Source organism: Condylostylus longicornis, unplaced genomic scaffold (assembly GCF_029603195.1).
Source record: "Condylostylus longicornis isolate FDR11 unplaced genomic scaffold, ASM2960319v2 ptg000030l, whole genome shotgun sequence".
In the NCBI taxonomy this organism is placed as follows: Eukaryota; Metazoa; Arthropoda; class Insecta; order Diptera; family Dolichopodidae; genus Condylostylus; species Condylostylus longicornis.
Window position 1 is genome coordinate 7,361,618 of NW_026577999.1, and position 13,087 is coordinate 7,374,704.

The 13,087-nt window shown below is 33.1% G+C and overlaps 1 protein-coding gene across 1 annotated transcript; it reads right to left on the reverse strand.

Annotated features, from left to right (window-relative positions):
- Nucleotides 1–3,022: 3,022 nt before the first annotated feature.
- Nucleotides 3,023–8,674, reverse strand: LOC129608131 (acid-sensing ion channel 1C). The gene is made up of 13 exons (XM_055519458.1): nt 8,565–8,674; nt 8,273–8,497; nt 8,038–8,212; nt 7,750–7,883; nt 6,678–6,765; nt 6,485–6,579; nt 5,992–6,039; nt 5,818–5,905; nt 5,220–5,274; nt 5,088–5,151; nt 4,908–5,021; nt 3,978–4,054; nt 3,023–3,147 (listed from the first exon to the last, which is right to left on the reverse strand). Exons 1-13 carry the CDS (start codon nt 8,672–8,674, stop codon nt 3,023–3,025), a joined length of 1,398 nt encoding a protein of 465 aa, XP_055375433.1.
- Nucleotides 8,675–13,087: the final 4,413 nt, after the last annotated feature.

Below are 13,087 nucleotides of genomic sequence, written 5' to 3' on the forward strand. Positions count from 1 at the left end.
GAGAAATTCGAAATTTTTAACATATGACGTTCAAGTGGAAATTTAAAAACTGAATGTATAATGTACTAAACAAAGCGTTAAAGCCGAACTATTTGTGGAATCCAAGTAATATTTAAAGATAGTTTAAATGAGCTTACGTCTCGATAGTCTAATCTAGAATAGTACCCCTATTTTATCAGACTCGCAAAATTTAAACATTGCAGTTCTTATATATAGTCTTCGCAGTAACAGAGAAATGGACGGACAGATGTAGCTAAATGGACTTAAATTCGTTGCAAACCAGAAATTTTGCAAGTCTATGTCTTACTACTTTCAGTAATAATCTTACAGTGCGGGGTAGTGGAGGACGTACAGCAATAAGAATTGCAGGAGTCTTGAAAGCGGTCGATCTCCTGAATTGAAAATCAGAGGACTTGGTTAAATATCTTTAATTGGACATGGATTGTTTTAGTGGGGAAGAGAATGCCGTGGAGGAATGTCGATCAGCCTTATTTTTCGCGTAGTATAGGGTAGCAGTGTTAAGGGTACCACCTCCCTCTCTGACCGACTAGCTGATTAACTGATTAATGTCTCAGACTTTGACATGCCACCGTTAAATCGGAATGATATAGATCTGTAATACCCATACTCTGGAATATGTATAAATAAATAATTTAAGCATGTATATATGGGATTTTGATTAATTTATAAGCAATTTGATTCACGAATTATAAAAAGTGCCTATTATATTGAACGGTAAGTATGTATATAATAATGTGCCCATATTTTTAAAATTATATTATTATACATAAGTATATACATACTTATTATAATATTTTAAATTAAAATATTACGTTGAATTTGGAAAAAAAATTAAAATTTAATTTATTCAATTAAAAAATTAAAATAAAATAGATTTTTTTTCTCCACGCTTATTATTGTAATGGCACTTACAGGGGGAATGCATATATCATACATATATAATTTTGCTGTGATGTCAAAGCTATATATAGCATAAAGGAATAAACTGAAAAAGGGCATGATCACAATTAATTAATTTTTTTTATTTATTTTGTAAAATGAATTTACAAATTGTTTTTATATTACAATATTATAATAATAACAATAATTTAATTAACTATTGAAATGAATAATAAATTATGTGGCCCAACTCCATATTTTTCAAATGAAAATTCTTAATAGAATGTCAAAAAAAAAAAAATTCATAATATGCATATGAAAGCTGTACAAATTCTGAATATAAATTTTTGAAAGTTTCTTGTTATTATGTTCACAAAAAAAAACCTAATAAATTTGCAAATTTTAACAGTTTTCTCGACTAGTTTTTGCTTCCATTGAGAGCAATGTTGTAAGCTTTGTATAGCTTTAGTTAGGCTGCCTGTTCAAAATTAATGCGATAGTAAGATAAGGTTGTACAAGATTGCCATGACATCAGGTTATAAAGTAAATGAAATCTTTAGAAAAAATCAACAAAAAATGATGTTGCCGGCTGGGTTGTTTTGGGTTTTTTGGCAATTTATAAGCAGAATGCAGGGGGATTCAGAGATAGGTGTTTCAAACAGAGAGAAATCTATATAATGAGAACATAGTCGTACAAAAACACACAAATTTAAACTTGGAAATAGAGGAAGTTGAAAAATTTAACTGCGTTACAATATAAAATCAAGGTCGAGATAAAATATGCTGGTTTGTTTAAAATTTAGAGGTTAACTTTAGATTTACAACATTTTTATTAAAAATAAGAATATACAATGTTAGTATAAAGTTCACAGTGATATTTAGGAACCGAAACCTTAAGTATTCACAAAGTATGGTACATGGTCATCTATGTGTAAAAATATGAAGTATCGGAATTATTTTGTTTCAGTATATATGGGTATACGGTATTGAGGTATTATGTCACTATGAAATTTTTGAATTTTATGTGGTAGACAATTTAATTATTGTTCTTATTATTATGCTATTTGTTGACAATAACTTGGGTTTTTTAAGAAAAAGTGCGGATTTAACTGTTACTATTTCTTTATTGCGTGTTTCTGTAGTTAAATTATAATTTGCGGTACGGTCGGGAAAATTTAAATTTATTCATTATTATATTATTGCATATTTAGCATATTATTGGAAAAATTTTTATTAATAATAACACGTGCTAAAACAAAATTTGTAAAAAAAAAAAATATGTGTTTTATAGAAAAAAAAATGTTTCCATGTTTCAAAAAAAAAAAACACTGAATTAACTGTTAGAATTAGTTATGTATGCATAGTATGTTAATTATTTACATTATATAGTTTGGCATTATTATATAAATAATAATGTTGTATAAAATTACAAATGCAGGCAGGACTTTTCTAGATTATATAATATATTGTAGGTCGTACACACGGCGTAACAATGAATCGTGACCAGTATATAAGGATTTATTGTGTCTTCTCACAAGCATATTATATACAACAAGTTTGAAAAACTACACGAGTTTAAAATAAATTTCAAAAAAAAATTACTATTAAATTCAATTAGAAATATTCATTAATTTTTTATTGCATTTGAAATTATAATACTCGTAAAATAGCTCTGTGCTTAACTTTGCTATAACATAATATTTTATATAGCTTATGAAAAGTTTAATAATTGAAGCGGTAAGTGGACAAAGGGGTTAACTTACATTGGCATCTTAATACTTTTGTTCATTAAGAAATTGTAAAAATATTAATCTTTCTGTTACTTAACTCCTATGTGCACTGTCAATACCGTCTTCTTTAAAGTTTCTAGGTATACAGCTCTAGAGCAGCTCGATTTTCGTCGTTATGTTAGTTAACCCGTTTGTCCACTTGTCTCTTCAATTCTCATAAATGTTTTTAATATTTTAAACCGAAAACTTTTATAAAAGTTCATTGTAATTACCTAAATTATTAATGTATTAAACTCTTTTCATATATATGTACTCATAATACTTATTATATACATATGTGATAGCAAAATTTTATGATATATGGTAACTCTTTAAAAATTCTTAATGTTAAGTTATTTTATAAAATGCTGGTAGAAACCAGTTATCATATAATAAATGAATTCAATTCCACTTATAATGCTAGCACCCATAAATAATCCAAGAATACCTCCAATTGAAACAACAATGTCCAGTTTACCTGTAATATTAAAAAAAAAAATTGTATAAGGAAAGGTAGATAAAGTTGTAAAAATTTTTTTTTTCTTGACATTTTTTATTTTAATTTTTTTTTTCTGCTTTTTGTTTTAATAAATTCTTGGGAAATTTTTTAAAAAACTATTCAGAGGAAATAGAGGATAAAAAGTTTATTTCTAATCCCTTTCTAAAGTTGTTCTATTACACTCGCTGTTATTCTTTTTTTTTACTGTAGTTTATGGACCATAATAAAAACTTTCCTTAAATTCTTTAATAGTCAAGGTTATAAGAGAACAAAAAGAGATTTATCTCTGTAGAATGTTTATTTTTGGGTGAAAAAAAAGCAGGAAGAAAAAAATAGAAAATATGCCAAGATAAAAAAAAAAAAAACTTTATTTGCCATATTTGAAATTTTTTTAACTAAAAAAAAAAAGGTTTGATAAACTTTTTTCGTTTTTTTTCCAATTTATATTAGAACAACAAAAAAAAAAAAGATGGTGTAAAACGAAAAAATTTAGTTAAATTGTTGTAGATTTAAAAAACAAATACCAAATTTACCCTTGGAATTGATTAACAAATATTTTAATAAATTATGAAAAATACTGGGACTTTAACAATAGGCTTTATAGGTTTTCCCCATATTTATTTCCCATAATTTGAACTGTTCTTACACTGATCGGGTAATATCCTGCGGTTAATTAATAATTTGCATAGGACGTGATAGCAGTAAGTGTTTATTGATTTGAATATGTGTTGGAATATTGTAATAATTTTGTGGTGTTTATTTATTAGTACCCAATTTTTATAAATTGTTAAGTGGAATTCAAAATTTACCTCTTACAGTTTGCCTTCTATATCTTTCGTATGGTAAATTCATTAACGAAACAATAACTTGACATCCTCTGAAAGTTCTGTATTATATTTGATAATTAGAAAATTTTGCATTAAAAGCAACTTATATAATAAAATTCAAAGTAGTATAAAAAAAATCTGATATATACAAAACCAATATATATGAAAAAATCTGGAACATAATTCCGACCGCAAAGCATAGGGTCTATAGTTTAGAGAAAATGCTGCACAAAATCATAAAAATTGCCTTTAAATACTTCTTTAAATTTTAAGGAAGCTAAAGAAAGCTTTTAATTAACATACCTAGTAAAACGTTAATTTGGCTCATAGTAGAGATTCGTTTTATGATATCCGAATTCCTTGAAAAGTTCGTCAATTGGTTAGAAAGCAGAACTACTAGTTGTAAACAGAAATCGAGCATCAAATTTCAAGAAATTCTGCCAATTATATCAAAACAGCAAAAATATATATGAAGTATATAAATAAATTTGGAGAAAAAATCCAGTTGCCAACACCTGATTTCAGCGAAAAGTTAAGTAGTTTCTTGTACAACCAGATATAAGCTTATATATTGTAAATCAGCTGAAAAGCTTCTTAAAAATTGACAAAAAATGTAAAATTGGCCTACAATAGATGTTCAGTTTATGAAACCTGACATATACCAAAAGTTGATAAAATCGTTCCATGCATAAATTTTCATGAAAATCGGTTAAGATACAAATATGCTCAGAAAGGCTAACAGACTGAAGGACAGGCAGACATTTTTCTAAAAAGAGTTTTTTTTACACTTTCGAAAAATACCTACGTTCCCACCGAAAATTCAATTTAATGCCATCACATAACGTCTCCTACCTAATGCAATGCGGTCGGATAAAAAAAATGATAAAAAAAATTTTTTTATATTTTAATTACGCAGGTTTAACAGTAGTTTCAATTATAAGAATTTCGTTTTCGCTACATGACGGTAAGCATGTACAATTTATTGTTCTTTCATTCCAAGGTTGTAATCGTTTAGGTGTTGGTAGCCTAGAATAACACAAATTTTTGAATCATGTATATATTTAATTGCTTTTAAATAATAATTAATTTTACCATAAGTCATTGTCAGCTATACATTTCAAACCATCTAAATCACATGATGGTCGTTTAGGATCATCTGAAAGAAAATTTGAAAAAAAAAAAATTTATTGTAGAATATAATTTAATTTTTTTTAAACCGCATACAAAACGATTCGGGTACATAATGATAAGATGTACAATTACAAATGTTTAATTGAGCCTGAAATATAAAAACAAATATAAAAGCTAAAATATTTAATGAATATAAAAATAATTATAGATATGAATAAATATTTAATAATAGAATTTAAATTAATTAATCCAAATCTTACATAAAGAAAAAAAGTTGTAAAGAAAATAATCGGTGAAAAGCTAGAAGAGAATATTTCACAATTCATATTTTTTGCATACTTTCAGGAGAACCGAAATTCAATTTGAAATTTATAATGTTTGTACTTATTCAATATTTTGTTTAAAATAATATTCATTAATTCATAATTAATCAGCTTATCTTTTTAAAAATTCGATATTTTTCTAATTAAAAATAAAATTATGCGATTAAAAATTTTAAATTGCTTTTAATACTATTCAAAAATTTTTCCATAATTGCAATAAAATTGATAATTAAAAATTGATAAAGGTATTAATTATAATTTCTTTTTTGCTATACAGTCGTTAAGTTATAATAAATTAATCAGATGACTTAGATTTTAGATATTAATTATTGCATAATTTGTTTATAATTTCTTTTCAATTAACGTACCCTTTTAAAACAATTTGAGACACAAGCTGTAAAACTATAATATTTAAAAATAGAATCAGGTTCATTTTCATCAATAAATCGGCATCTTCTATAAAAAACAAATCGGAAAAACAAACATTTTAATTAAAATCTGTGTCAATTGTAAAAAATCATTAATAAATGTATTTATTAAACCTGTAAGCAGGAGGAATATCACGTACACCTTCGTCGTTAATTATATTTCTGTTAAATAATACAATAAAAATTATTTTAAATCAAATATAAGTGGGTGTGTTCTTGATAAAAATTTTTATATTACTCGTATGTTACAGTATTGAAGGAAATCGCGTATAGATTGACAATATTTCAATATGACGCCTTAAAATTAAAAATATTATTTCTTGCCAAGGGTTAGGAAAATAAATTATGATTAAAAACACTTATGGCAATGAGCATTTTAAAAAAAAATGTGCTTGAACTTTAAGACCAGATGATTAACAGCAAGTAAAAACTACCAAATTTTCCGAAAAATCCGTGCATCTCAGAAATCATTGAGATTTGACAAAAATTATTCCCTTTGTAATGAAATCTTTATTAACGCCGTTTTCTTGTAACTCTATACACTTTCCTGCAATACTTGTATAAAAATATTTTTTTTCAAAATTCCGTTTTTGTAATTTTAACTTACGCCAAACTTAATTTCAAAAGAGTTTGAGATTCAACTGGGACTTTAAGAAAACCAAGTGAACCCTCTGGAACATCTTCCTCGTTTAATAAGAAAACCTAAACATTGATTTAATTTTTACACGACCAAAGGTATAAAATATTATGTACATAAATACATATATTGTTTATAAAAATTTATTTTTTCTTTAACTTACAAAAAATCCTCTGTGTAATTTTAATTCCATTAAGGCATCATCCATACCGAGGCCGACTCGTAAGTCTAATACATTTTTCTTTCCTTGTCTGAAAATAGAAAGATGTTGAAATGCCAAAATAATATAATTTTAGGCAAGAGAAATGAAACGTCGTCGTAATCGCATAGCAGAATAACAAAAAAAAACTTCTACTACGAAACAAATACATATTTTTGGAATTAGATCAACTGGAAGATTATCAGCTTATTTCAAATTTGAGATTAGTGTTTCAAAAATTTGCAGTCGGTTATGTGCTGTCTACGTTAGTTTTTTGGTCTTAATTTCTTTTAATTAATTTTTGAATATTCAGAAAAAAAATTTTGTAATTCCTTTTTTTTAAAAGGTCGGTTGAGCAAGTGCCTTGTCCTGGTAAGTCGGCCATGTCAGGACGGTAATTCCGGGCAAACTAGTGACACCAAAAATGGAATACAAGAACAACAAAAACCAAACACAACTACATTGGCAAGGATCAGTTGGCGACTCGTCTGAGCACGAGGTACTGGCTTCCAGTCAGGAGACAATTGAATCGTCATGTGGCAACGAAACTCATCTAGGGAACGTCGTCACAGCAACAACCAAAACGAAAGCCAGAGAGATCGTGCATTGTCAGGCCACAGGCATCTACAGTATGAACGACGGCGGCACGCCAGGCTCAGGAAAAGAAGATGAGTGAGGCGGAACGTGATCATCTTCAGTCTGGGGTCGTCGACAGATAGTCGACCAACCTCAAACTGTGGGTAGAGCTTTTCTAAAAGGTAGAGGCGAAGCTATCGGATACACTAGTTTAATATATGATAACCACCGAATAAGGTTTGGCACAAGGTACGCTAAAAAAAAAAACTTCCATAACGCGGACTCAGTAGGAGATTCCGTTGAGGAAAAAAGCCCGCTACTTTAACAGATAACTGAAAGAGCTGATATCGAAAATGAGGGTAATCTAGGTTAATTTCAAGTGCCCAAGATGCGCCTCAGATAACCTGTTAGTCTTCTTTTTATATTATAATTTAATAACTTAATACTAATTTTAACTTACACAGTTGTTTGAATTGAGTTCAATAAAAAACATTTGCCCATGCTTGTATGCATTTTATAAAAGTAGTCACAGCAATTAAATTTCTTTTTATTCCATTTGCATTCCATGAAAAGTTCAGGGCATGTTGCTGGAATCTACATTATGTACATATAAATTAAATTAATATACTTATTATATTGTTGCCACACAAACTTTGTTGAAATTTTTAAAGAGATTTTTTAGTTACACACACATATACATATTTAGTTACACATATATATAAAACATAAACATCAATAATTAACGTACATGTTCCATTATATAGCTGTAATTACTATTTGGACAGAATAAATCTTTACTATAGCAACAGCTATCAATTATATTTTTATGTAATTCAGTGGGAAATGCTAATTTCATCACAAAATCTTCCATATTTTCAACTTCTAAATCATCAAAATCTCTTAATTTCACATTTTTTCTAATCCTTTAAATTAAAATATAAAATAATATTTAAATTAATTTATTAAATTAATATTTTATTTACTCGGCAAAAACTTTAGCTGCATTTTCGGCATTTGTTTCCATTTTAATTCTCTCACAAATTCCAATTGATGGGAAAATTGATTTTTCTCTTGGTTGCAAGTCTTCAATAACTAAACTTACAGCTTGTCGTTCAAAATCTTGCATATAATCTTGAATTAAATGGTATGATCCAACTGATGATATAATAACGCATATTAACCAAAAAATTCTTTCAGTAAAATGATATCTGTTATATACATAGAATATTATTAATAATTTTAGTATTTTAAGATCATAGTATAATTTATAGATACCTATCATTAGCAATATAACCGAATCCAGCTATCGAACAATTAAGACAATATTCTTTAAGTATTAAAATAATTTTATTATAAATTTCAAAAAAATTGTACTTCCGCTTCATATTTTAATTTAATAAAATTTCAAAACTTGTGTTATTCAAGTAGTTCTATACGTGATTTTATGAATTATGAGGATTTTTATTATAGTCGTTTTATATACTAAACACTTTAGTTGGAAATTTTTGTTGAGGGAATCAATTACTATACGTACTTGATAATTACAAAATTATTAATTTCAATTTAAGTTATGTGTATGATTTATTAATGATTGAACATGAAAATGATTTTAAAAATTTTCAAAGTGCATTTTATATTTCAATTATGAAAAATATCACGAAACTATTTGAATTGCATAATATATACATAGTTTTAATATATATAACATATGGTTAAGGTACCAGGTCTATACCTTAAGAGAACAATCAATCAATATTTAAATAAAATATCAATTGAACTCTGGATTATTAAAATTGAACTCTGGATTATTAAAATTGAACTTAATTTTTGCATTAAGACCTAATTGAACATTGCGCTATGTATTTTGCTATATTACACTTACAAGAAAAGACTGATACTTTCAATTTGTGTATAGAAGTTTTAAATATGCCGCTTAGAATCAGACCAGATTCTGACCTGTTCGGCGTCTTACGCGGTTCCCAATAAGTGCGCCACGCCATTATGTGTTTTCTATTAATGGAAATAATTGAAAAAACTTTTAATGCTTTAAAATTTAATTTTTAAGTTTTCAAATGCCTACTTTTCATATATGATAGAGCCGGCGCTGCTTGGAGCACATAATCAAATGAAAGATCTGACTGACACTTTTGACAATAGATTTTTGGTAAGGAAATTTTATTATACTTTTTTGTTTGAAAAATTTGTTTGATTGCCTTCATTTAAATAGAATCTTAAATTCGAATACGATTTTAAAAATGTTGAGCCCTATTAAATTCTTTAGTCGCTTGGGCACTGTATTTTCAAATTGTAAGTTAGTAACACTTCTACGGCATTATCTACCTTGCCGTGGTGTAGCAGCTGAGTAGGGTCAAAGAGTCTCGGGATGTATCCCCAGATGAGGCCTGAAACCAAAAGACAATTAAACCCTTTCCCTGCACCTATCCCTCCACTACATCCTATCGCTCTTGATTCCCCCTGGGCTGGATTAAGATGTTACGCGACCCATGCTGATAATCAACTTGGCTCCTGGCTTTTAGATACCTGGCGCCCTCCGCATTAATTAGCCTTGTTTAGGTACGGTGGATCTCTGCCTAGATCGACATCCTTTTTCCGCAACTCGTGGGATCAGAATGGAGAGCGCAAATCAAAAAACGTGGATGAGTCCCGCACTCATAAAAAGCCGGAAGGAAATTTGGCCAAGCCAGTTTCTGCAAACCGTGCTGAAACATCGTTGAGGGCGAGTTCAGTACAAAAACCGCAGGCGAGCACCAAGAATGCTAAAAGTACTGGTGTAAAACCTAAAGTGCGTAAGGAGTCCCAACCGGGATCGAGCTACCGCACACAAAGCTATGACTCAGTCAGGCCTAGTGTCGGTAGTAGCTCGGCGGCTACAATAGGACGGCTTTCTTTTCTGGCCAGAGCAAGAAAAGAACGCCGTCAGCAACGATAACGCCCTCGCAAAGGGCCCATAGGGTACGGCGTTCTGCATTACCTGGACTTCTGCAGTACCTGGAAAGGATCGGTCGAATTCCGTGGCAACAAAACTACAGCGTTCCACAGAGGAACCACCTCACGAAACTAAAAAGCCAAGGCCACCAAACAGACCCTTGAGCGCATCCATTACGAGGCCTTTTAGTGAAATCCTGAAGGACCATCTTGTTGTCGGTGTGGTTGACCAGGCACAAGAAAATGGCAGGATCTCTGCTGAGAATTGGAGGAAAGTTGAAAGCCGACTAATAGCGGGCTTTCCTCAAAAAATGAAGGATAATCCAGGCCCATATCCCTCGTGCAGAGACCAAGGTTGGCACCAGGGATTTGTCAAACTTGTGGCCTGTGCACGGGAGGTCTCTCGACCTATATAAAAGGCAATAGCAGGAGTAGGGGAAGTTTGGCCCGGGGCTAGGCTTGCGCTCGTTGCAAAAGACCAAATCGCTCGAGCTTGTATTCCAGCTGGGCCGTCGAACACTGATACCATCCTAGAGATGATCAGATTAAGCAATCCCAACTTACCGACAGACAACTGGCGGGTGGCAAAGTTGGAAGAGAGAAAGGGCGACTATCGGCAGGCCCTCATAATAATAAATAGGGATGAAGCGGGGCTGACAGACGATGATGTAATGCATCTTGCTCTGGATCTGGAGGGGGCTTTGTTGGACTTGGATCTGGACGAGGATGCAGATAAGACGCTGGTGGAGGTTAACGAAAGCAGTAATGCTTCGTGCAATTCAGATCAACCTCCACCACTCTAAAGCAGCTTCAGCTGCGCTTCTTCTCCGCTTACAAAGGGGTGGAGAAGATATAGTCCTGGTCCAGGAGCCCTGGATAGCAGGCAGAAAGATCAGCGGACTGAGGACGCCAGGATACAAGCTGTTTTATAGCGACGGCAGTTCGAAGGTAAGATCATGCATACTTATTAAAAGTAACTTAAATGCTTTTCTAATACCTTTTTACAGTAATGAAGGCTTGACTGTAGTCAGTCTTGAAGCTGGGGGCAGTATCTCTTGGTAGGCATCAGTATACCTGCCCTTCGACTTCCAGGGGGAGCTACCGCCCTAGAATTTGAAGGACATGGTGGAGAAGGCTCAGTCTCTCCGAACCAGCCTTATTATTGGGAGCGATGCCAATGCGCATCATGTAACCCGGGATTATAACCATTAAGGAAACCGGTGAAAGCTCGGACACCAACATGAGAGGTTAGTCACTTTTAGAATTTATTTTAAGCACTAACCTCACATTATGTAATAGAGGCTCAGAGTCCACTTTTATTACTAAATATCGGACAAGTGAGGGCCTTGATAGTATGGTCTGCACGTTCATCGACGCAATAAATGGCGCCCCTAGGGTGGCGTGTTCGCTAACTCGGTTAAGAGGTAAAAAAAGCCGCAATGGTGGTCCGAGGAGTTGAATGCTCTTCGGAAAAAATGCAGAAGTCAATTCAACAGAGCAAAGTTCAGCAGGTCATCATCTGATTGGGACGCATATAAGGATGACCTCAGAAAATACAAGCGTCAGCTGAAGAGGGCGCAGCGATCCTCCTAGAGGGAGGTTTGCGGAAGGATTGGCGGGGTTGTGGAGGCATCTAGACTAAGGGGGGTCCTAGCAGGTGACCCAGTCGTGTCGAGTTATATGCTGGCAGCTGACGGCTCCTGGACCAGCCGTGCTTCGGAGTCCTTGGAGCTGCTTCTGAATGCGCACTTCCCGGAATCCTTGGGGAGTCTGCTTTAGATGTCTACGACAGCGAATCTTGTTCCTCGGAAGTGATCACCGAGGGAGGAATTCTTTGGGCTATCCGCAGCTTTCAGCCTTTTAAAGTCGGTGGGCCCGGACGATATAGTGCCTGCGGAATTACGAAATGCACCAGAGGTCATCCTGCCCTGGCTGAAAATTATCTACGAATGCTGTATAGACCTAGCTCACATTCCAAAATTGTGGAATGTTGCCAGGGTCGTCTTCATTCCTAAAACTGGGAGGAGCTCTAATAGCTGCCCAAAGGATTTTAGACCAATTAGTCTAACATCGTTTCTACTAAAAATATTAGAAAAATTGATAGACGCATACATAAGGAAGAACCTTAACCCGAGGTGGGTGTCTCCGGCACAACATGCGTATCGGAAGGGTAGGTCAACGAAAACGGCCCTACACTCCTTGATACACTACATTGAAGGGTCCTTTAACTGCGGAGAATACACACTGGCTGCCTTCCTAGATATTGAAGGCGCTTTCAACAATGTCAGGTCGCGGTTCATGGCTCCCTGACTGCCCTGATAGGGAATATGCTTTCGGGCATATCCATCAGGGCCAGCTTTGCCGCTCTGTTGGAAGAGGCACCCTCCCAAGGGGTGTGCTTTCTCTTCTTCTCTGGAACCTGGTAATCAATCGGTTACTAGTACTCCTGGAGGGGGAGGGCTATAAGGTGGTCGCCTATGCAGATGACGTGGCAGTGGCCGTGTCTGGGAAGCACCTCCATGCACTAAATGGGCTGATACAGAGGGCTCTTGGCGACCGACTGTGGACTATCTATTAACCCTCAAAAGGCGAAGCTAGTCATTTTTAGTAGGAGATATAAGATTCCGGGCGTGGCTCCTCCGAAGGTTGGCGGAATCGGGCTATCCTTCAGCAGAGAAGCTAGATTCCTGGGGCTTGTTCTGGATTCAAAGCTGAACTGGAGGCTTAACATCATGGAGAGAGTAAAGAAAGCAACTATTGCGCTTTACTCGTGCAAAAGGGCCATCGGGAAGAGGTGGGGCCTGAAAACAAACATGGTTCATTGGCTGTACACCGCGGTGGTGAGACCGGTT